Genomic DNA, 26,395 nt, shown 5'->3' on the forward strand with positions numbered 1-26,395 from the left:
ATTTTGTCCCTCTTTCAGTTCTTCAAAAGTTGGGAGGTATGCTTTCCTGTCCACATGACTCGTGCGGACTCCATGCGGAAAGCACAGGGACCCCATTATAGTCTATGGGGTCCGTGTGCTTTCAGTGCTCACTGCTTGCCAATGCGTTCAATACTCCGTTTGGGGGGTCCCCATGTGGACTCCCCGAACAGAATACTGAACGCAGATGTGAACCAGCCCTTTAAAGCTCTCTGCAGAGTTATTTTTGTAGCAAAGCTGGAGGGCTGTATATAGTGTGTGTAGTAGAGATGTCTCTGAATTTCTTCAGCACACATGTAAACATACAGCTTTGCTGTACACACAACACTCATGGTTGCACATTATGCTTGCTATGATACATGAAACCAAATGAATGAAAACAATCCAATTCTATGTGAAAAAATGGCAAAAATAATAAAACAAATAATTTTTATTGATATGCGTTAAAAAAAAAAATTATATATATATATATATATATATCTTGTGTATAAATATATTAAATGTATTAAAATATTCTCTCCAGATAGTGTACTGGTGTCTTTTTTGGTCGATGTTCGGAATGACATACTACTCTACTATTCCCATTCCAGAAAGAGCTCCAAAACCCAAAAGCAACATAGGCTTGAGATCCCAAATCTTTAGTATTCCCAAGTCCTAAAATTTGCCCTAGGAAAGATAACTAATATTGCACCAATGGCTGGCTGTATCTCAAATGACAAAGAGATGACTTATAGTCAGGTGTGGGGAAAAGCGGTTTTCACTGCTTTTATCAGGGAAATGGGCGGTTGTGTTAATATCTGACCAGCTATACAGCAATAGTCTCCTGAGGAGCTCTGCCAATGCAAAGCAAAATGCGTTGAGGTGGAGTTGTGGGTGCCGTGGTGGCATTGTATCGTTACGGCGCTGTAGTGGCAACAGGGAGAGGTTAAGTCTATGACACCCCTGCATATATGGCCTCTGGTCTATTTATCTGCATGACCATAGCAGTATCTAATTGGGTCAAGTGATAGTTTGTTGCAGAGGGCATCTGTAGTTCATCAATAGAGGGTCCATCAGTTATTTATGTTGCAAAAGGCTGTACAACACAAAACATTGATTGAGGTGGTTTACAGCTGCAGGATAGGTAGCAGCTACAGTGTTTTCTTCATCAATTTAATAGGCTATACAATGTTGGCCAAAAGTATTGGCCCCCCTGCAATTCTGTCAGATAATACTTGTGTTCTTCCAGAAAATGATTGTAAGCACAAACTCTTTGATATTAATATCTTTAGAGATGAGCGAACAGTGTTCTATCGAACTCATGTTCGATCGGATATTAGGCTGTTCGGCATGTTCGAATCGAATCGAACACCGCGTGGTAAAGTGCGCCATTACTCGATTCCCCTCCCACCTTCCCTGGCGCCTTTTTTGCTCCAATAACAGCGCAGGGTAGGTGGGACAGGAACTACGACACCGGTGACGTTGAAAAAAGTAGGCAAAACCCATTGGCTGCCGAAAACATGTGACCTCTAATTTAAAAGAACAGCGCCGCCCAGGTTCGCGTCATTCTGAGCTTGCAATTCACCGAGGACGGAGGTTTCCGTCCAGCTAGCTAGGGCTTAGATTCTGGGTAGGCAGGGACAGGCTAGGATAGGAAGGAGAAGACAACCAACAGCTCTTGTAAGAGCTAAATTCCAGGGAGAAGCTTGTCAGTGTAACGTGGCACTGACGGGCTCAATCGCCGCAACCCAGCTTTCCCAGGATCCTGAATGGTATACACTGTCAGTGTATTCCCGTATACCCGATATATACCCCGATACCCGTTCCAACGGTGTGCCCCCCCACCTTCACCCCAGAAATACCCTGCAAGTCCCCTAGCAATAGAATTGGGGCTATATACACCCACAATTTTTACTACTGGTATACAGTGCCATTGTCTGACTGGGAATTCACAGAATATATTGGGAATACAAATACCCTCATTTCTTGCTACTGCCATATAGTGCCAGTGTCTGACTGGGAATTCAAAGAATATATTGGGGTTACGTGCACCCACAATTTTTACTACTGGTATACAGTGCCATTGTCTGACTGGGAATTCAAAGAATATATTGGGAATACAAATACCCTCATTTCTTGCTACTGCCATATAGTGCCAGTTTCTGACTGGTAATTCAAAGAATATATTGGGGTTACGTGCACCCACAATTTTTACTACTGGTATACAGTGCCATTGTCTGACTGGGAATTCAAAGAATATATTGGGAATACAAATACCCTCATTTCTTGCTACTGCCATATAGTGCCAGTGTCTGACTGGGAATTCAAAGAATATATTGGGGTTACGTGCACCCACAATTTTTACTACTGGTATACAGTGCCATTGTCTGACTGGGAATTCAAAGAATATATTGGGAATACAAATACCCTCATTTCTTGCTACTGCCATATAGTGCCAGTGTCTGACTGGGAATTCAAAGAATATATTGGGGTTACGTGCACCCACAATTTTTACTACTGGTATACAGTGCCATTGTCTGACTGGGAATTCAAAGAATATATTGGGAATACAAATACCCTCATTTCTTGCTACTGCCATATAGTGCCAGTGTCTGACTGGTAATTCAAAGAATATATTGGGGTTACGTGCACCCACAATTTTTACTACTGGTATACAGTGCCATTGTCTGACTGGGAATTCAAAGAATATATTGGGAATACAAATACCCTCATTTCTTGCTACTGCCATATAGTGCCAGTGTCTGACTGGGAATTCAAAGAATATATTGGGGTTACGTGCACCCACAATTTTTACTACTGGTATACAGTGCCATTGTCTGACTGGGAATTCAAAGAATATATTGGGGTTATAAATACCCTCATTTCTTGCTACTGCCATATAGTGCCAGTTTCTGACTGGTAATTCAAAGAATATATTGGGGTTACGTGCACCCACAATTTTTACTACTGGTATACAGTGCCATTGTCTGACTGGGAATTCAAAGAATATATTGGGGTTATAAATACCCTCATTTCTTGCTACTGCCATATAGTGCCAGTTTCTGACTGGTAATTCAAAGAATATATTGGGGTTACGTGCACCCACAATTTTTACTACTGGTATACAGTGCCATTGTTTGACTGGGAATTCAAAGAGTATATTGGGAATACAAATACCCTCATTTCTTGCTACTGCCATATAGTGCCAGTTTCTGACTGGGAATTCAAAGAATATATTGGGGTTACGTGCACCCACAATTTTTACTACTGGTATACAGTGCCATTGTCTGACTGGGAATTCAAAGAATATATTGGGGTTATAAATACCCTCATTTCTTGCTACTGCCATATAGTGCCAGTTTCTGACTGGTAATTCAAAGAATATATTGGGGTTACGTGCACCCACAATTTTTACTACTGGTATACAGTGCCATTGTCTGACTGGGAATTCAAAGAGTATATTGGGAATACAAATACCCTCATTTCTTGCTACTGCCATATAGTGCCAGTTTCTGACTGGTAATTCAAAGAATATATTGTGGTTACGTGCACCCACAATTTTTACTACTGGTATACAGTGCCATTGTCTGACTGGGAATTCAAAGAGTATATTGGGAATACAAATACCCTCATTTCTTGCTACTGCCATATAGTGCCAGTTTCTGACTGGTAATTCAAAGAATATATTGGGGTTACGTGCACCCACAATTTTTACTACTGGTATACAGTGCCATTGTCTGACTGGGAATTCAAAGAGTATATTGGGAATACAAATACCCTCATTTCTTGCTACTGCCATATAGTGCCAGTTTCTGACTGGTAATTCAAAGAATATATTGGGGTTACGTGCACCCACAATTTTTACTACTGGTATACAGTGCCATTGTCTGACTGGGAATTCAAAGAATATATTGGGAATACAAATACCCTCATTTCTTGCTACTGCCATATAGTGCCAGTGTCTGACTGGGAATTCAAAGAATATATTGGGGTTGCGTGCACCCACAATTTTTACTACTGGTATACAGTGCCATTGTCTGACTGGGAATTCAAAGAATATATTGGGGTTATAAATACCCTCATTTCTTGCTACTGCCATATAGTGCCAGTTTCTGACTGGTAATTCAAAGAATATATTGGGGTTACGTGCACCCACAATTTTTACTACTGGTATACAGTGCCATTGTCTGACTGGGAATTCAAAGAATATATTGGGGTTATAAATACCCTCATTTCTTGCTACTGCCATATAGTGCCAGTTTCTGACTGGTAATTCAAAGAATATATTGGGGTTACGTGCACCCACAATTTTTACTACTGGTATACAGTGCCATTGTCTGACTGGGAATTCAAAGAGTATATTGGGAATACAAATACCCTCATTTCTTGCTACTGCCATATAGTGCCAGTTTCTGACTGGTAATTCAAAGAATATATTGGGGTTACGTGCACCCACAATTTTTACTACTGGTATACAGTGCCATTGTCTGACTGGGAATTCAAAGAATATATTGGGAATACAAATACCCTCATTTCTTGCTACTGCCATATAGTGCCAGTGTCTGACTGGGAATTCAAAGAATATATTGGGGTTGCGTGCACCCACAATTTTTACTACTGGTATACAGTGCCATTGTCTGACTGGGAATTCAAAGAATATATTGGGGTTATAAATACCCTCATTTCTTGCTACTGCCATATAGTGCCAGTTTCTGACTGGTAATTCAAAGAATATATTGGGGTTACGTGCACCCACAATTTTTACTACTGGTATACAGTGCCATTGTCTGACTGGGAATTCAAAGAGTATATTGGGAATACAAATACCCTCATTTCTTGCTACTGCCATATAGTGCCAGTTTCTGACTGGTAATTCAAAGAATATATTGGGGTTACGTGCACCCACAATTTTTACTACTGGTATACAGTGCCATTGTCTGACTGGGAATTCAAAGAATATATTGGGGTTATAAATACCCTCATTTCTTGCTACTGCCATATAGTGCCAGTTTCTGACTGGTAATTCAAAGAATATATTGGGGTTACGTGCACCCACAATTTTTACTACTGGTATACAGTGCCATTGTTTGACTGGGAATTCAAAGAGTATATTGGGAATACAAATACCCTCATTTCTTGCTACTGCCATATAGTGCCAGTTTCTGACTGGGAATTCAAAGAATATATTGGGGTTACGTGCACCCACAATTTTTACTACTGGTATACAGTGCCATTGTCTGACTGGGAATTCAAAGAATATATTGGGGTTATAAATACCCTCATTTCTTGCTACTGCCATATAGTGCCAGTTTCTGACTGGTAATTCAAAGAATATATTGGGGTTACGTGCACCCACAATTTTTACTACTGGTATACAGTGCCATTGTCTGACTGGGAATTCAAAGAGTATATTGGGAATACAAATACCCTCATTTCTTGCTACTGCCATATAGTGCCAGTTTCTGACTGGGAATTCAAAGAATATATTGGGGTTACGTGCACCCACAATTTTTACTACTGGTATACAGTGCCATTGTCTGACTGGGAATTCAAAGAATATATTGGGGTTATAAATACCCTCATTTCTTGCTACTGCCATATAGTGCCAGTTTCTGACTGGTAATTCAAAGAATATATTGGGGTTACGTGCACCCACAATTTTTACTACTGGTATACAGTGCCATTGTCTGACTGGGAATTCAAAGAATATATTGGGGTTATAAATACCCTCATTTCTTGCTACTGCCATATAGTGCCAGTTTCTGACTGGTAATTCAAAGAATATATTGGGGTTACGTGCACCCACAATTTTTACTACTGGTATACAGTGCCATTGTCTGACTGGGAATTCAAAGAGTATATTGGGAATACAAATACCCTCATTTCTTGCTACTGCCATATAGTGCCAGTTTCTGACTGGGAATTCAAAGAATATATTGGGGTTACGTGCACCCACAATTTTTACTACTGGTATACAGTGCCATTGTCTGACTGGGAATTCAAAGAATATATTGGGGTTATAAATACCCTCATTTCTTGCTACTGCCATATAGTGCCAGTTTCTGACTGGTAATTCAAAGAATATATTGGGGTTACGTGCACCCACAATTTTTACTACTGGTATACAGTGCCATTGTCTGACTGGGAATTCAAAGAGTATATTGGGAATACAAATACCCTCATTTCTTGCTACTGCCATATAGTGCCAGTTTCTGACTGGGAATTCAAAGAATATATTGGGGTTACGTGCACCCACAATTTTTACTACTGGTATACAGTGCCATTGTCTGACTGGGAATTCAAAGAATATATTGGGGTTATAAATACCCTCATTTCTTGCTACTGCCATATAGTGCCAGTTTCTGACTGGTAATTCAAAGAATATATTGGGGTTACGTGCACCCACAATTTTTACTACTGGTATACAGTGCCATTGTCTGACTGGGAATTCAAAGAGTATATTGGGAATACAAATACCCTCATTTCTTGCTACTGCCATATAGTGCCAGTTTCTGACTGGTAATTCAAAGAATATATTGGGGTTACGTGCACCCACAATTTTTACTACTGGTATACAGTGCCATTGTCTGACTGGGAATTCAAAGAATATATTGGGGTTATAAATACCCTCATTTCTTGCTACTGCCATATAGTGCCAGTTTCTGACTGGTAATTCAAAGAATATATTGGGGTTACGTGCACCCACAATTTTTACTACTGGTATACAGTGCCATTGTCTGACTGGGAATTCAAAGAGTATATTGGGAATACAAATACCCTCATTTCTTGCTACTGCCATATAGTGCCAGTTTCTGACTGGTAATTCAAAGAATATATTGGGGTTACGTGCACCCACAATTTTTACTACTGGTATACAGTGCCATTGTCTGACTGGGAATTCAAAGAATATATTGGGGTTATAAATACCCTCATTTCTTGCTACTGCCATATAGTGCCAGTGTCTGACTGGGAATTCAAAGAATATATTGGGGTTACGTGCACCCACAATTTTTACTACTGGTATACAGTGCCAATTTCTAACTAGGAATTCAAAATGCGCAAGGCTCCCGGAAAGGGACGTGGACGAGGCCGTGGGCGAGGTCGGGGGAATGGTTCTGGGGAGCAAGGTAGCAGTGAAGCCACAGGGCGTCCCGTGCCTACTCCTGTGGGGCAGCAAGCATTGCGCCACTCCACAGTGCCAGGGTTGCTTGCCACATTAACTAAACTGCAGGGTACAAACCTTAGTAGGCCCGAGAACCAGGAACAGGTCTTGCAATGGCTGTCAGAGAACGCTTACAGCACATTGTCCAGCAGCCAGTCAGACTCTGCCTCCTCTCCTCCTATTACCCAACAGTCTTGTCTTCCTTCCTCCCAAAATTCCGAAGCTTTACAGAACAATAACCCAAACTGTCCCTGCTCCCCAGAGCTGTTCTCCGCTCCTTTCATTGTCCCTCAACCTGCCTCTCCACGTCACGATTCCACGAACCTAACAGAGGAGCATCTGTGTCCAGATGCTCAAACACTAGAGTCTCCTCCATCTCCGTTCGATTTGGTGGTGGATGACCAGCAACCCACCCTCATCGACGATGATGTGACGCAGTTGCCGTCAGGGCATCCAGTTGACCGGCGCATTGTGCGGGAGGAGGAGATGAGACAGGAGTTGGAAGAGGAAGTGGTGGATGATGAGGACACTGACCCGACCTGGACAGGGGGGATGTCAAGCGGGGAAAGTAGTGTGGATGTTGAGGCAGGTGCAGCACCAAAAAGGGTAGCTAGAGGCAGAGGCAGAGGTCAGCAGCTTAGGCGAAGCCAGGCCACACCCGGAATCTCCCAAGATGTTCCAGTTCATACCCAGCCCCGAAAAACTCCCACCTCGAGGGCACGTTTCTCGAAGGTGTGGAGTTTTTTCAAGGAATGCGCCGAGGACAGATATAGTGTTGTCTGCACAATTTGCCTCTCGAAATTGATTAGGGGCTCTGAGAAGAGCAACCTGTCCACCACTTCAATGCGCCGTCATTTGGAATCCAAGCACTGGAATCAGTGGCAGGCAGCAACGGCAGGACAAAGGCCGCCTGCCGTTCACGCCACTGCCACTGCCTCTGCCACTGCCTCTGCCTCTGCCACTGCCACTGCTGACTGTGCTGGCGATGCACTCCAGAGGACGAGCCAGGACACCACTTCATCTGCCTCCGCCACTTTGTTGACTTCTACCTCATCCTCCCCTGGTCCTGTCTTATCTCCTTCTCCTGCACCATCAAAGGCACCATCAGGCGTTTCTTTACAACAACCCACCATCTCTCAGACATTGGAGCGGCGGCAGAAATACACTGCTAACCACCCACACGCGCAAGCCTTGAACGCCAACATCGCTAAACTGCTGGCCCAGGAGATGTTGGCGTTCCGGCTTGTTGAAACTCCCGCCTTCCTGGACCTGATGGCAACTGCGGCACCTCGCTATGCCGTCCCTAGCCGTCACTACTTCTCCCGGTGTGCCGTCCCCGCCTTGCACCAGCACGTGTCACTCAACATCAGGCGGGCCCTTAGTTCCGCGCTTTGCACAAAGGTCCACTTGACCACCGACGCGTGGACAAGTGCATGCGGACAGGGACGCTACATTTCACTGACGGCACACTGGGTGAATGTAGTTGAGGCTGGGACTGCTTCCCAAACTGGCCCGGTGTACCTCGTCTCCCCGCCTAACATTCCTGGCAGGGACACGAGAAGAACACCCCCCTCCTCCTCCTCCTCTACCGCCTCCTCCTCCGCCACCGCCTCCTCCTCCGCCACCGCCTCCTCCTCCGCTGTTAGATTGACCCCAGCTACGAGTTGGAAACGTTGCAGCACTGGCGTTGGTAGACGTCAGCAGGCTGTGCTGAAGCTGATCAGCTTGGGGGACAGACAGCACACTGCCTCCGAGGTGAGGGATGCCCTCCTCGATGAGACGGCAATATGGTTTGAGCCGCTGCACCTGGGCCCAGGCATGGTCGTTTGTGATAACGGCCGGAACCTGGTAGCAGCTCTGGAGCTTGCCGGACTCCAACATGTTCCATGCCTGGCCCACGTCTTCAACCTAGTGGTGCAACGTTTCCTAAAGAGCTACCCCAATGTTCCAGAGCTACTGGTGAAAGTGCGGCGCATGTGCGCCCACTTTCGCAAGTCGACAGTAGCCGCTGCTAGCTTAAAATCTCTCCAGCAACGCCTGCATGTGCCACAACACCGGCTTTTGTGCGACGTCCCCACACGCTGGAACTCAACGTTTCAGATGTTGAATAGAGTGGTTGAGCAGCAGAGACCTTTGATGGAATACCAGCTACAAAACCCTAGGGTGCCACAAAGTCAGCTGCCTCAGTTTCACATCCATGAGTGGCCATGGATGAGAGACCTTTGTGACATCCTACGGGTCTTTGAGGAGTCCACAAGGAGGGTGAGCTCTGAGGATGCGATGGTGAGCCTTACAATCCCGCTCTTGTGTGTTCTGAGAGAATCCCTGATTGACATCAGGGATAACTCAGATCACACAGAGGAGTTAGGGATAGCATCCGATCCGTCACAGCTGGAGAGTAGGTCCACACATCTGTCCGCTTCACTGCGTTTAATGGAGGAGGAGGAGGAGGAGGAAGAAGAGTTGTCCGATGATGTGATGGTGATACAGGAGGCTTCCGGGCAACTTCGAATCGTCCCATTGTTGCAGCGCGGATGGGTAGACATGGAGGATGAGGAGGAAATGGAGATTGAACTTTCCGGTGGGGCCAGAGGAGTCATGCCAACTAACACTGTGGCAGACATGGCTGAGTTCATGTTGGGGTGCTTTACAACCGACAAGCGTATTGTCAAAATCATGGAGGACAACCAGTACTGGATCTTTGCTATCCTTGACCCCCGGTATAAAAACAACATCTCGTCTTTTATTCCGGTAGAGGGGAGGGCCAATCGCATCAATGCTTGCCACAGGCAATTGGTGCAGAATATGATGGAGATGTTTCCAGCATGTGACGTTGGCGGCAGGGAGGGCAGTTCCTCCAGTAGGCAACCAAGTTCTCACCGGTCCACACAAACGAGGGGCACACTGTCTAAGGTCTGGGACACCTTGATGGCACCCCCTCGCCAAAGTGCCGCCACGGAGGGTCCTAGTGTCACCAGGCGTGAGAAGTATAGGCGCATGTTGCGGGAATACCTTTCCGACCACAGCCCTGTCCTCTCCGACCCCTCTGCGCCCTACACGTATTGGGTGTCGAAGTTGGACCTGTGGCTTGAACTTGCCCTATATGCCTTGGAGGTGCTGTCCTGTCCTGCCGCCAGCGTCCTATCTGAGAGGGTGTTCAGTGCAGCCGGTGGCATCATCACTGACAAGCGCACCCGTCTGTCAGCTGAGAGTGCCGACCGGCTCACTTTGATAAAAATGAACCACCACTGGATAGAGCCTTCATTTTTGTGCCCACCTGTGTAAAGCACCCCAACATGAAACTCCATGTCTGTACTCAACCTCTCCAATTCCTCCGCATCCTCATACTCATCCACCATAAGCGTTGCACAATTCTGCTAATACTAGGCTCCCTCCAACATGATTTCCCCCAACTCTGCTGGTTAGAGGCTCCCTCCACCCTGATTTCCACCAACTCTGCTGGTTAGAGGCTCCCTCCACCCTGCTTTCCCACAACTCTGCTGGTTAGAGGCTCCTTCCACCATGAATTTGCCCAAACTGGGCTGTTTAGAGGCTCCCTCCACCATGAATTGGTCCAAACTGGGCTGGTTAGAGGCTCCCTCCACCATTAATTGGTCCAAACTGGGCTGGTTAGAGGCTCCCTCCACCATGAATTTGCCCAAACTGGGCTGTTTAGAGGCTCCCTCCACCATGAATTTGCCCAAACTGGGCTGTTTAGAGGCTCCCTCCACCATGAATTGGTCCAAACTGGGTTTTTTAGAGGCTCCCTCCACCATGAATTGGTCCAAACTGGGCTGGTTAGAGGCTCCCTCCACCATGAATTGGTCCAAACTGGGGTGGTTAGAGGCTCCCTCCACCATTAATTGGTCCAAACTGGGCTGGTTAGAGGCTCCCTCCACCATTAATTGGTCCAAACTGGGCTGGTTAGAGGCTCCCTCCACCATTAATTGGTCCAAACTGGGCTGGTTAGAGGCTCCCTCCACCATGAATTTGCCCAAACTGGGCTGTTTAGAGGCTCCCTCCACCATGAATTTGCCCAAACTGGGCTGGTTAGAGGCTCCCTCCACCATGAATTGGTCCAAACTGGGGTTTTTAGAGGCTCCCTCCACCATGAATTGGTCCAAATTTGGCTGTTTAGAGGCTCCCTCCACCATGAATTGGTCCAAACTGGGGTGGTTAGAGGCTCCCTCCACCATTAATTGGTCCAAACTGGGCTGGTTAGAGGCTCCCTCCACCATTAATTGGTCCAAACTGGGCTGGTTAGAGGCTCCCTCCACCATGAATTTGCCCAAACTGGGCTGTTTAGAGGCTCCCTCCACCATGAATTTGCCCAAACTGGGCTGGTTAGAGGCTCCCTCCACCATGAATTGGTCCAAACGGGTTTTTAGAGGCTCCCTTCACCATGAATTGGTCCAAACTTGGCTGTTTAGAGGCTCCCTCCACCATGAATTGGTCCAAACTGGGGTGGTTAGAGGCTCCCTCCACCATTAATTGGTCCAAACTGGGCTGGTTAGAGGCTCCCTCCACCATTAATTGGTCCAAACTGGGCTGGTTAGAGGCTCCCTCCACCATGAATTGGTCCAAACTGGGGTTTTTAGAGGCTCCCTCCACCATGAATTGGTCCAAACTTGGCTGTTTAGAGGCTCCCTCCACCATTAATTGGTCCAAACTGGGCTGGTTAGAGGCTCCCTCCACCATGAATTGGTCCAAACTGGGTTTTTTAGAGGCTCCCTCCACCATGAATTTGCCCAAACTGGGCTGTTTAGAGGCTCCCTCCACCATGAATTGGTCCAAACTGGGTTTTTTAGAGGCTCCCTCCACCATGAATTGGTCCAAACTGGGCTGGTTAGAGGCTCCCTCCACCATGAATTGGTCCAAACTGGGTTTTTTAGAGGCTCCCTCCACCATGAATTTGCCCAAACTGGGCTGTTTAGAGGCTCCCTCCACCATGAATTGGTCCAAACTGGGCTGGTTAGAGGCTCCCTCCACCATGAATTTCCCAAAACTTGGCTGTTTAGAGGCTCCCTCCACCATTAATTGGTCCAAACTGGGCTGGTTAGAGGCTCCCTCCACCATGAATTGGTCCAAACTGGGGTTTTTAGAGTCTCCCTCCACCATGAATTGGTCCAAACTTGGCTGTTTAGAGGCTCCCTCCACCATGAATTGGTCCAAACTGGGGTGGTTAGAGGCTCCCTCCACCATTAATTGGTCCAAACTGGGCTGGTTAGAGGCTCCCTCCACCATTAATTGGTCCAAACTGGGCTGGTTAGAGGCTCCCTCCACCATGAATTTGCCCAAACTGGGCTGTTTAGAGGCTCCCTCCACCATGAATTTGCCCAAACTGGGCTGGTTAGAGGCTCCCTCCACCATGAATTGGTCCAAACGGGTTTTTAGAGGCTCCCTTCACCATGAATTGGTCCAAACTTGGCTGTTTAGAGGCTCCCTCCACCATGAATTGGTCCAAACTGGGTTTTTTAGAGGCTCCCTCCACCATGAATTTGCCCAAACTGGGCTGTTTAGAGGCTCCCTCCACCATGAATTGGCCCAAACTGGGCTGGTTAGAGGCTCCCTCCACCATGAATTGGTCCAAACTGGGGTTTTTAGAGGCTCCCTCCACCATGAATTGGTCCAAACTTGGCTGTTTAGAGGCTCCCTCCACCATGAATTGGTCCAAACTGGGGTGGTTAGAGGCTCCCTCCACCATTAATTGGTCCAAACTGGGCTGGTTAGAGGCTCCCTCCACCATTAATTGGTCCAAACTGGGCTGGTTAGAGGCTCCCTCCACCATGAATTGGTCCAAACTGGGTTTTTTAGAGGCTCCCTCCACCATGAATTTGCCCAAACTGGGCTGTTTAGAGGCTCCCTCCACCATGAATTGGTCCAAACTGGGCTGGTTAGAGGCTCCCTCCACCATGAATTTCCCAAAACTTGGCTGTTTAGAGGCTCCCTCCACCATTAATTGGTCCAAACTGGGCTGGTTAGAGGCTCCCTCCACCATGAATTGGTCCAAACTGGGGTTTTTAGAGGCTCCCTCCACCATGAATTGGTCCAAACTTGGCTGTTTAGAGGCTCCCTCCACCATGAATTGGTCCAAACTGGGGTGGTTAGAGGCTCCCTCCACCATTAATTGGTCCAAACTGGGCTGGTTAGAGGCTCCCTCCACCATTAATTGGTCCAAACTGGGCTGGTTAGAGGCTCCCTCCACCATGAATTTGCCCAAACTGGGCTGTTTAGAGGCTCCCTCCACCATGAATTTGCCCAAACTGGGCTGGTTAGAGGCTCCCTCCACCATGAATTGGTCCAAACGGGTTTTTAGAGGCTCCCTTCACCATGAATTGGTCCAAACTTGGCTGTTTAGAGGCTCCCTCCACCATGAATTGGTCCAAACTGGGGTGGTTAGAGGCTCCCTCCACCATTAATTGGTCCAAACTGGGCTGGTTAGAGGCTCCCTCCACCATTAATTGGTCCAAACTGGGCTGGTTAGAGGCTCCCTCCACCATGAATTGGTCCAAACTGGGTTTTTTAGAGGCTCCCTCCACCATGAATTTGCCCAAACTGGGCTGTTTAGAGGCTCCCTCCACCATGAATTGGTCCAAACTGGGTTTTTTAGAGGCTCCCTCCACCATTAATTGGTCCAAACTGGGCTGGTTAGAGGCTCCCTCCACCATGAATTGGTCCAAACTGGGTTTTTTAGAGGCTCCCTCCACCATGAATTTGCCCAAACTGGGCTGTTTAGAGGCTCCCTCCACCATGAATTGGTCCAAACTGGGTTTTTTAGAGGCTCCCTCCACCATGAATTGGTCCAAACTGGGCTGGTTAGAGGCTCCCTCCACCATGAATTGGTCCAAACTGGGGTGGTTAGAGGCTCCCTCCACCATTAATTGGTCCAAACTGGGCTGGTTAGAGGCTCCCTCCACCATTAATTGGTCCAAACTGGGCTGGTTAGAGGCTCCCTCCACCATTAATTGGTCCAAACTGGGCTGGTTAGAGGCTCCCTCCACCATGAATTTGCCCAAACTGGGCTGTTTAGAGGCTCCCTCCACCATGAATTTGCCCAAACTGGGCTGGTTAGAGGCTCCCTCCACCATGAATTGGTCCAAACTGGGGTTTTTAGAGGCTCCCTCCACCATGAATTGGTCCAAACTTGGCTGTTTAGAGACTCCCTCCACCATTAATTGGTCCAAACTGGGCTGGTTAGAGGCTCCCTCCACCATGAATTGGTCCAAACTGGGTTTTTTAGAGGCTCCCTCCACCATGAATTTGCCCAAACTGGGCTGTTTAGAGGCTCCCTCCACCATGAATTGGTCCAAACTGGGGTGGTTAGAGGCTCCCTCCACCATTAATTGGTCCAAACTGGGCTGGTTAGAGGCTCCCTCCACCATTAATTGGTCCAAACTGGGCTGGTTAGAGGCTCCCTCCACCATGAATTTGCCCAAACTGGGCTGGTTAGAGGCTCCCTCCACCATGAATTGGTCCAAACTGGGTTTTTTAGAGGCTCCCTCCACCATGAATTTGCCCAAACTGGGCTGGTTAGAGGCTCCCTCCACCATGAATTGGTCCAAACTGGGGTTTTTAGAGGCTCCCTCCACCATGAATTTGCCCAAACTCTGCTGGTTAGAGGCTCAATCCACCCTGATTTTCAAAACAAATGTTGGTGCCAACCTCAACTTACTACAAGGGCCAAATTCACTGCTGGTGACAAGCTCTCCTCACTGCAAGTGCCAAATACACATGTTTCAAGGTGTTTTCCTACTGTCAGAGAGGTGGTATTGAGTGTGTAAAGTGTGTAGTTGTTAGGCTGTGATGTTGGGGTAATAGAGGGTCTTTGGTGTGTTAGATGCCCCCAGACATGCTTCCCCTGCTGTCCCAGTGTCATTCCAGAGGTGTTGGCATCATTTCCTGGGGTGTCATAGTGGACTTGGTGACCCTCCAGACACGGATTTGGGTTTCCCCCTTAACGAGTATCTGTTCCCCATAGACTATAATGGGGTTCGAAACCCGTTCGAACACACGAACATTGAGCGGCTGTTCGAATCGAATTTCGAACCTCGAACATTTTAGTGTTCGCTCATCTCTAAATATCTTCATTTATTTTGCTTGCAATGAAAAAACACAAAAGAGAATGAAAAAAAGTCAAATCATTGATAATTTTACACAAAACTCCAAAAATGGGCCAGACAAAAGTATTGGCACCCTCACCCTAATATTTGGTAGCACAACCTGTAGACAAAATAACTGCGAACAACCGCTTCCAGTAACCATCAATGAGTTTCTTACAATGCTCTGCTGGAATTTTAGACCATTCTTCTTTGGCAAACTGCTCTAGGTCCCTGAGATGTGAAGGGGGCCTTCTCCAAACTGCCATTTTGAGATCTCTCCACAGTTGTTCTATGGGATTCAGGTCTGGACTCATTGCTGGCCACTTTAGAAGTCTCCAGTGCTTTCTCTCAAACCATTTTCTAGTGCTTTTTGAAGTGTGTTTTGGGTCATTTTCCTGCTGGAAGACCCATGACCTCTGAGGGAGACCCAACTTTCTCACACTGGGCCCTAAATTATGCTGCAAAATTTGTTGGTAGTCTTCAGACTTCATAATGCCATGCACACGGTCAAGCAGTCCAAAGCCAGAGGCAGCAAAGCAACCCCAAAACATCAGGGAACCGCCGCCATATTTGACTGTAGGGATCGTGTTCTTTTCTTTGAAGGCCTCTTTTTTTTTTCCTGTAAACTCTATGTTGATGCCTTTTCCCAAAAAGCTCTACTTTTCTCTCATCTGACCAGAGAACATTCTTCTTCCAAAACGTTTTTGGCTTTCTCAGGTAAGTTTTGACAAACTCCAGCCTGGCTTTTTTATGTCTCTGGGTAAGAAGTGGGGTCTTCCTGGGTATCCTACCATACAGTCCCTTTTCATTCAGACGCTGACTGATAGTACGGGTTGACACTGTTGTACCCTCGGACTGCAGGGCAGCTTGAACTTGTTTGGATGTTAGTCGAGGTTCCTTATCCACCATCCGCACAATCTTGCGTTGAAATCTCTCGTCAATTTTTCTTTTCCATCCACATCAAGGGTGGTTAGTCACAGTGCCATGGGCTTTAAACTTCTTGATGACACTGCGCACGGTAGACACAGGAACATTCAGGTCTTTGGAGATGGACTTGTAGCCTTGAGATTGCTCATGCTTCCTCACAATTTTGCTTCTCAAGTCCTCAGACAGTTCTTTGGTCTTCTTTCTTTTCTCCATGCTCAATGTGGTACACACAAGCACACAGGGCAGAGGTTGAGTCAACTTTAATCCATTTCAACTGGCTGCAAGTGTGATTTAGTTATTGCCACCACCTGTTAGGTGCCTCAGGTAAGTTAATGACACAAATTAGAGAAGCATCACATGATTTTTCAAACAGTGCCAATACTTTTGTTCACCCCCTTTTTATGTTTGGTGTGGAATTATATGCAGTTTGGCTTTTTGACAATTCTTTTTGTGGTTTTCCATTGAAGACAAATTAAATGAAGATAATAATACCAAAGAATTTGTGCTTGCAATCATTTTCTGGAAGAAAATGAGTATTATCTGACAGAATTGCAGGGGTGCCAATACTTTTGCCCAACACTGTAAGCTATCTCTTTGCCATTTGAGACACAGGCAGCCGTTGGTGCAATATTACTCATCTCTCCTAGGGCAAATTTTAGGACTTGGGAATACTAAAGATTTGGAATGTCAAACCTATGTTGCTTTTGGGTTTTGGAGGCCTTTTTGGAATGGGAATAGTAGAGTAGTACGTCATTCCGAACATCGACCAAAAAAGACACCAGTACACTTTCTGGAGAGAATACGGTATTTTAATAAATTTAATATATTTATACCCAAGGTATACATTTTTTAACGCATATCAATAAAAATGAATTATTTTATTATTTTTATCATTTTTTCACATAGAATTGGATTGTTTGTATAATATTAGTTCATTGGGATTGAGATAGCAAATGCATTTACAGTTACTGTAGAATTTTTATTAGAGTATATTTATTGATATATGTTTGTCATTATACACTTGCAGAGGTATTACTGGAGTCAGAGTTTTGGAGTGTTGATCCATACATGCGGTAAGAAAAAACACTGAGTTTTATATTGGTATAGGGTTTTACATTAAGCAAGATGAGTTCATTCTATATATAACAACTCCCACATTAATCTGTACAATGTGTTGTGTACCTCCTCACTTCACAGCCATTTTTCTTATTTGATTTTTATGACTCCCCTTCTTAGAGCCATAGCTTTTTATTTTTCCATTCACAAAGTTGTATGAATGCTTATTTTTAGCATGGAAAATTATACTTCACCATAGAACTATTTTTTATATTGGGTGCAGTACATTGGGGAGCTGGATATAAGATCAGAATCGGATCAAATGGAATTAAAACACAAATGTGTCATTTTGTAATGGGTCTTGGTTTTACTGTGTTCAGTAAAAATGACATGTAAAAAATATTCTGCAATTAATTTTTCACATTTTATAGATTAAAAAAAACTTTAGAAGAATCAAAAATTTCCTTGTAATAGGTCATTCTCAAGCACTGACGTAAAACGGCTACTCTCACTGTAATGGAGCTGCTTCTGGAGCTTCTCCGCTTACGGTGAGTGGAGACCCTGGTAGCACAGGACTCCTCCTATTTCTCCAAGTTTGAGGCACTCTGGCAGCCGTGGGTATTGTTTTAGGAGTTTACAGAGTTTTCTAGTCACCTTTCATGAATCTTAATGCTCTCTCTATGATCCTCCCATGGATCCTCTATATCCAGCTATTGCCTTGCAATCTCTTCTGTTCCTTCCCTCCTTTTTTATTGTGGCGTTTTTGTGTTAATCTCTCCATATTTCTTGCTCTGTAGTTGAACCTTTTCTTTATCCCTCCCTGAGGCCACTTACGATGGCCATTCATGTCTTTGTGGGTACTCTCCACTACAGTCATATTGTAGGTCACTAGGTTACTACTATGCTCTGACGCTCTTTTTTGGAACTGATTTGCCATTTTTCTGATACCCGTATATTACATTACGTATATGTGTCTTATGATCCCTGAACTGTTCTTTGTTATACTTGAAAACTTTCTTCAATATTTATTAAGTACCAAAATTTCCTTGTATGGAACTGTGTAAGGTTCATTTTTTTGCGGGAAATGTTTTATTGATACCATTTTGGGGACGTTGCAGATGCTATCAGATGGTGGGTGATGGGATGGGATGTGATCACAGACCCTGATGGGCTCTGTTACTTTAATCCACCCCCTCTCTGATCGGCTCCCATTTGGTCTCTATGGCAGCCAGGAGACCAACATGCAAACAACTATATAAATTTGGTATCCATGTGATTGTAATGACCAGCAGAATATAGGTTATGTCATTTTTACAACACAGTGAATGCAGTATAAACAAGCTCATAGGAAAATGGAATAGCTATGTTCTATCTAGCTTCTAGCTTCCGAGTACATTGCATATAACATTAAATGATGTCATTGTTTTGCTGTGAAGACAACACATATACTTAAACTAGCCTTTACCTTTCAGACCATACAGTAAGACTGCATTGAAAGAAGGAGATGTCATGATGGGTGCACAGGTTGCCAAGTAAGGGCTCTTTTCTACCGCTATTTACCAAACGCTATCCGCACAACCATAGGCAATAATAGACACATGCATGGAACCAAGACATGCGCAAACATATATAGAATACATGTAATTTTGTCCACACAAGTTTTCTATGAACAAAGCATACATACTTAATGTATTGCTTTGGAATTAGCCATTGACCATTTCTTATATTGTCAAGGTTTAAGAGAGAAAGTTCTATATGGCACCAAACAACAGTATGTCATCATTTTCCAGTTTGTATTTTTGTTTTTAATCCAGGGTGATAGAAAGCAAAAATCCAGCCTTTACTGTTGGAAGTTATTATGTTGCTCGGTCAGGCTGGACCACACATTTCATATCAGATGGCAAAGAACTCCGTGCTTTACCACCCAATTGGCCGGAATCACTACCAAGATCGCTGGCACTTGGAGCTGTTGGCATGCCTGGGTAAGCCTTAGAAATATATCCATCAATGTCTCCTACCCCTAGTGTCAAACTGACTACTAGGGCCTACCAGTGCAATCGATTCTAGTGGCCCACCCTACTGCTCTGGTATACAAGCCATAAAAAAGTCACGCCACTTTTCTAGCCTTGTCAGTTTTCTCATCGTTAATACTGTTTTATACTTACCTGTCATACAATGTGCAGCACTGTAGTACCGTCAGAGTATTAAGTACTGGAGTCCACCATCAGGGCCCCAAGGACTGAAGTTTTCATCTTTTATTCATATTTCCGGAGCCTTTACCTATCTATTTATTGTTATTGCTCCTTATGAACCCTGCCCTACTTTAAGGAGGAAACGTGTTAAGTAAATTTAGGGGACACTTTTCTTGTCTTCTCCACTAAATATGGGAAATTAGAATTACCTTGAATAAAAGTACCATCCCTATGAAGATGAACAATATAGGCGATCTCATTTTTAATTTATTAATGGGCCAATAGTTTTACATTGGGTGATCCAGCTACATTAACTCATTGACAGTATTATTTGGGGATCTTACTGCCCATTATCTCTTTTTTATTCAGTCTATGCGCTGTATTATCATTGGTGTCCTGGCTGATATGTGGTCTGTTGATGATATTTTGACAGGCTATTTGTCTTGGTAGCCACCTTATATGTGGGACCAATTTAGTAGGGGAATTAAAGCTATATGCATTCTCTCCACCTAGATACCTATTTGCATACAGACGGACCCACAACAAATAATATAGTGGTGGTTTTAGTTATGGTCTTTATATCTATATCCCTGTTTTACACAGGCCATCTAGTAGGATGACCTATTGATCCTCTTGTGGATGCCCACGTTTGACTGATTCTGGATTAGTTTTTTATTTATTTTTGTTAATAAAAGTTGTGTTGTTTTTTTTTCTTAACCATTCCTTCCTGTGAAGTCTTCCTTCTCTACCAGTAGCAGAACTGGGTCAGGGTGCCACTTCTTGTTTCTTCCGATCCAGTTGTTAAGAGAAAATCGTCTGCATTCACTTATTGACCCCCTGTTCCTGCTCACAGCCTCCTTCACTTTCCCTTCACCCTTCAGTGGGCTTTCTGCGCCAAACATCATGTTCTGACACAATGATGTAATGTGTGGTGAGGGGCTCCCTGGAGGCTAAACAGGAAGTGGGGGAGACTGTGGGCAGGAACGGGGATTGGTAAGTTAATAGTGATCTTTACCGATGGCCTGCTACAAATGCAGCAGGGCCAGTTTAAAATCTGTTTAAAATTAATACCTTCTAGTTAGTCACATCTCAGAAGATGAACAGACCACACATACACATGAAATTCACCATTTAAATGTATCTGAAGACTAGTATTAATCCAATTTGCGGCAGCCATTTTTGTTTTTTTATTTTTGTTTTTCACTCACCATCTTCCAAAAAACAAAACTGTTTTATGTTCCCATTTACAAAGTCATATAGGGGCTTATTTTTATGAGACAGATCATATTTCTACTGTTTAATATTTCGTACTGTTTAATATTCCATTAATTGTACTGGAAACATATTTTTATAGTTCAAGCATTTTCAGATGTGGTAATTTGTTTTTTGCTTATTTTTATTTGTCTTAAGATAAGGGGGGTTAGATTTGAATTTTTAGGATTTGTTTTGTTTTTAATTTCAAAAAGTTTAAAAGTTTTTATTAACTGAGACTCTATAGATGGCTTGAACCTGCCATCATTAGATCACTTATACCAAAAACTGCAATACAACTGTCATAATCTGGCAGAATCACTGTATAACTTCAGAAGGCTCCTGGCTGTAATAGACACGGGCCCGGCTCAGACATCTTGCTGCAAGAGAACTACTGTATACTGGAAATAAACTGCGAGAAGCGGGGGCTGGGACTGAGGGCACAGAGGTGGAATAGGAGTCTTCAGATATACAAAAAGTCTGAGATCAGAGAGAACTTGTCAGGTCTCACCTGTGTAAAACAGAGGAGACAAGGTGAATATGGTGCCCACTCCACTAGAGCTGCCATACGATTACAGTGGATGTCAGCAGGCGGTTAAAGAGGATTTTGGGATTAATATATTGACACATAGCCTTAAGATAAATCAATATAAAATCGGTGATTCAATATCCACACCCCAGCCGCAGTCGCTGGAACTGCATTGTGTACATAGTTGGAAACAGACAGCTATGTACTCTGTGTAGTGACCCTTGGGCCACTGTTCGGACCTCCACTAGTTTGATATTGATGACCTATCCTTAGGTCTTTGAAACCCTAAACCTAAATCCATGAAAACTTCTTTCAGTTATTTTCTAGTGGGGTTAAATGGGAAATGATTACTGTAGCTAGTAAACCACAATAAATATGCCTGCGTTCACACATGCACACTTATGTAATCCAGTGTCAATTCATCTTAGATTCTTTATCTAACCAGGGTAACCGCATACATTGGTATAAAGCAAATCTGCAATCCAAAACCAGGGGAGGTGTTTCTTGTAAACTCTGCTGCTGGCGCTGTTGGCACAATAGTTGGCCAAATTGCTAAAATCAAAGTAAGTAAGTACAGATGTTTTATGTTTTTACCTAGCTGTGGAAATGTTCTACATATATGTTCAATGGAATATAAATGTTAGAGTTCCTATTTTGGTACATAACATGAAGAAATATAATTACCGTATATACTCGAGTATAAGCCAAATTTTTCAGCCCAGTTTCTGTGCTGAAAAAGCCCCCCTCGGCTTATACTCAAGTCAGCAAAAAAAAAAAAAAAAAAATATATATATATTATTATTATTTTATTTTTTTTAGGAGGGGGGATCTATGATGAGCCACAATATCAATGTATAGAATCTCCCATAAAATAGTGCAAAAAAAAAAAAGATTTAAAAAAAAAATTAAAAAATAAAAGTTCTAAATCACTTTCCCTAAAATACATACAAGAGTAGAAAATGACTGTGAAACACGTACACATTAGGTATCCCTGTGTCTGAGAGTGCCCAGTCTACTGAATATAGGGTATGTGCAGTGCTCCTGTTCCATTGGGAAGGGTTAATAGGAGCACTGCAGATACCCTATATTCAGCCAGATTAAATTCCAAGTGGGGGAAGAAAAAAACCCAGTCCTCAAGCTCAGGGAAGGGGCAGACAGACAACCAAAACACCCCCTCCCCTTTCCCAGCACCCAGTATCTACTACACCCAAAAACTTTTAATTTTTGAAATTTTCCAGTAGCTGCTGCATTTCCCCCCCTAAGCTTATACTCGAGTCAATAAGTTTTCCCAGTTTTTTGTGGTAAAATTAGGGGCCTCGGCTTATATTCGGGTCGGCTTATACTCGAGTATATACGGTAACTGATCATTGTAATTTTTACTTTGTATTTGTGACAACATATATATAAATGTGTATATATACACCTGGATTTAATGTAAAATCTCCCCAGGGTTGTAAAGTAGTTGGATCGGTTGGGTCAGATGAAAAAGTTGCATACTTAAAGGAAATTGGCTTTGATGAAGCTTTTAACTACAAGACAGTGAGCTCTTTGGATGCCGCTCTGAAGAAGGCATCTCCAGAAGGCTATGACTGCTATTTTGAGCATGTAAGTTACCAACTGATGTAAAACACTTTGGTAAAGTAAATATATTAGTGTCAATATGTTAAATGGAGTTTTTGCACTGCCACAAAATGGTCCCAGTATTTTTCCTACAGCAATTACTAGAAGATCACTACACACAGGATCATCTTAAAATTAATCGAAAGTCATCTTCATAGCCCTAAAGGATCCTGAGAAATTGGCATTAGTAGCAAGGATGTATTAGATACATCCTCTGCAACTAAAATGCCATCCTGGCTGGAAAGCAGGGAAAGGGTTAAAGACCCCCTGCGATTGTACCCACAGTTTAATGTCCCCCTCTGATGACAACCCCCCCCCAAAAAAAAAAACAAAAAAACACTAATATTCACCTCTCCTCACTATCCTACTGTCTCAGTGTGGAGTCTTCAGGGAGCTGTTAGTGTGATGTACGTGACGTCATCACTTTGAGCCTACTGCTCCCAGAAAACAGAGGGGATGAATGTGGAATCAGGGAATGGAAGGCTCCGTGTTTCATCATTGTGTGTAACTCATCAACATGCTATGGACTGAAGCTGAAGGTGGAGCAGCCCAGAACCCCAAGGTGGTTGTTACTGCAAAGTAGGCATTGTATTCGCTAGAATCCCATCAACTTTGCCTATACTGTAAAAAGGTGCAAATTTTCCCACTGTGTTTCTGTCGTGGGCAGATCGCAGTATTGCTGTCCCGTGAGGCCCCAGCCTCAAAGGGGCTGCCTGGGATTATAAATTTAAATGCATTACTTGCATCCTCTTCTCTGTTCCTACACTGGGTCAGGTATCACACTGCTGCTCTTTTTGTATACAGAACATCTGCAGCGGTGATGTCACTTTAGTGGGACTACTGCAGTCAGTCATTGCTCTTATTGCAGTCAGTCATTGGGCAAACCTGACACAGTTTCCAGAAGACCTGTACCCCATGTAACCACTTAGACCAATTATTGGTCCCAGCTTCCTCAGAGTTTACCCAGATCCTGGAAAAGCCATTTAAGAGTAATGAGCACACAGTATAATATTTCTTAGTGGTGTCTATACAGTATAATGTCCTATGTTGGCCTCTACTCACAGTATAATGATCCACAGTGGCCCCGTTGCATAGTATAATGTCACATATTGGCCCCTCCACACATATCCACAGTTGGAGGTGGGTCAATTCAAACACATATTTTGGAATTTTAAAAGATAGAACAGCAATTATGGTGTCATATGAAGAAGAGATTCTCAGTTTTCGAAATAATACCAAGATTGTAGTTCTATCAATAAAATTTCCAGTTTAGAACACAGTCAACATTAGTATGTTGCTTCTAATCCTAACTGTCCCAAATTGTGATATCTCTGGAAGTAATACAGGCAGAACAGCAACATTAGTGTGATATAAAGACAGAAAATATTACAAAAGTAATGAATAGGCTCCTCACCTGGCTTTTTATTATTTCTCTATGTAATTCATAGGTTGGGGGAAAATTTGCAGATGCGGCCCTGCAGCAAATGAAAGACTTTGGAAGAATAGCAGTTTGCGGGTGCATTTCAATGTACAATGATACCATTCCACAAACAGGTGACTTTCGTCTTCAAGTATAAGCTACTCATTATAATATATATATATATATATATATATATATATATATATATATATTATAATATATGTATATACTGTATATATATATATATATATATATATATATATATGTTACTGTTACTTTGATAAATGTGTTAATATGCATGATAATCGGATATCATACATACTATCCAATAAAGGTGGTTAATGTAATAATATGTATGCAATTTATTATTTTAGCCGGTTATTTTACATGCAATCCAAACCCTTAAGTGATAAATTACAATATTTACGAATTACAGAATTTTCATCAGTGCTTGTGAAATAAGAAGACAATGTTTTGTTCAATGAAAAAAATGTTTTATTCTTAGTATTTGATGTCAGGTTGATTTAATTGACATGCGGCGTCAGCCTATGACTACAGGATCATGTTACGAAATTTGTACAGTTGCTGCCTTTGAAAAGTATGAGAACAGAGGAAGTTGCACATAACCTGAGTGATATTTTCACAACTTTGGGTGCTCCTAGTATGCTGCAAAGTGATAATAGCTGTGAATTCTGCAATCACATCATTCAAAAAGTATGCGAAATGTGAAGTGAATTGAAGATAGCTCAAGGAATGCCGAGACATAGTGTGACATTTATCATACTAACCAGAGGTTGCCAGATAATCTTCATAATAACACATTAATGTGATTAAGAAACAAAATGCTGCTCGTCTGAGCAACTAAACAATAAAAATAAACTAACTATATGTGTGGATTACTAATAGCCACACGAACAAACCAATAAACTTGATACAGTCCCACTGGACTAAGAGCAACAGGACAGACCCAGATGCTTCCTCTCACTCCCTGGATCTGCACTGAAATGCAGGTTCTGTAAGTTTTTATGGCCCAGTAATGAGCCCAGGACCCATACCTGGGACTGAGGCCTATTCCAGATCTGCCCTGCGCCACACATATGTCAGAAACCTTGGACTGATATAGGGGGACTCCAGCACTTTGCCTGTCACCTTCTCTAAAGTCAAACTGCTGGCAAATCTTCATAATTACTACAGTGGATTTACTGGGAAAGGTGCTCTTGGGAGTCGTACTAGTTTGAGTAGGGTTTGTCATGGTGGCTTGTAGACTCACCTAATTCCCTCAGCTTGTTTTCTGGGCTGATGTAGAGCTGAGGGGTTACTGATGGTGGTAATAGGTTTTCCCCCAGGGCATATCCTACTGGATAGGAAATAGGAGTCTGAATGCCCATCAGACCTATATTGGAATTGTATTAGACTGCACAAAATGGCACTAAAACACCTCAAGTCTTTTAACAAAGGCAAATTAGGTCTCTCTGTCTCAAGGTTTCAGAGCAATTGCAGATCTTCTGCTCTAACTCATGCACCTTCCTCTTGGGAGGCTGAATCGGAAACTTCTTCCCTCTGTAAAAGCTGGGTGAAGACTAACTTGTCTCCTTCTCCTTTCCTAAACTTGCTGGATAAAACCACCAATTCTCTAGGTTCCCAATCCCCAGTGGACAAGCCCATTAAAGGGACAATACAGTTATATATATATATATATATATATATATATATATATATATATATACATACATATATATATAACTGTGTACAAGTTATATACAAAAATGTTACATGTTACAGGGATGTACAGGAGAATTTGCCGAGACTATGCCCATGTGTCTGTCATTACTTCCTGCTCTACAACTATATGACTCCTGCACCTCCAGGCTTCCTACTCTTTTCACCCATTACATACTGCTGGGAATATTGAGGACTTTCTGCTCCCTTTTGCTGCTTCCTTTGCATCTGGACCAAAAACTATTCAAGAAAGCAGCTAAACAGAGCAGAGAGATGATGATCTTTACATTATTTTACACATAGTGTATGTAGACATTGCTGAGAGCAGGAAGTTTTCGAGGCAAGGATTTAGACAATAGATGGAGACCAGGAAGTGATGTCAAAGAAGGAAGTCATTTTGGCAACTTCACCTATTCAGTCCTT

General features: G+C 43.5%; 1 protein-coding gene across 1 annotated transcript in view; it reads left to right on the forward strand.

Annotated features, from left to right (window-relative positions):
- LOC142210862 (prostaglandin reductase 1-like) overlaps positions 1-26,395 on the forward strand; it is a 39,242-nt gene that overhangs the window by 12,201 nt on the left and 646 nt on the right. The window contains exons 3-8 of the mRNA XM_075280333.1: positions 17,213-17,258; positions 18,714-18,773; positions 19,056-19,223; positions 21,659-21,776; positions 22,663-22,818; positions 24,282-24,381. Of these exons, the coding sequence (XP_075136434.1) occupies positions 17,213-17,258; positions 18,714-18,773; positions 19,056-19,223; positions 21,659-21,776; positions 22,663-22,818; positions 24,282-24,381 (648 nt within the window). The remainder of the gene's footprint in view (positions 1-17,212; positions 17,259-18,713; positions 18,774-19,055; positions 19,224-21,658; positions 21,777-22,662; positions 22,819-24,281; positions 24,382-26,395) is intronic.

This window comes from Leptodactylus fuscus, chromosome 1 (assembly GCF_031893055.1).
Source record: "Leptodactylus fuscus isolate aLepFus1 chromosome 1, aLepFus1.hap2, whole genome shotgun sequence".
Classification (NCBI taxonomy): domain Eukaryota; kingdom Metazoa; phylum Chordata; class Amphibia; order Anura; family Leptodactylidae; genus Leptodactylus; species Leptodactylus fuscus.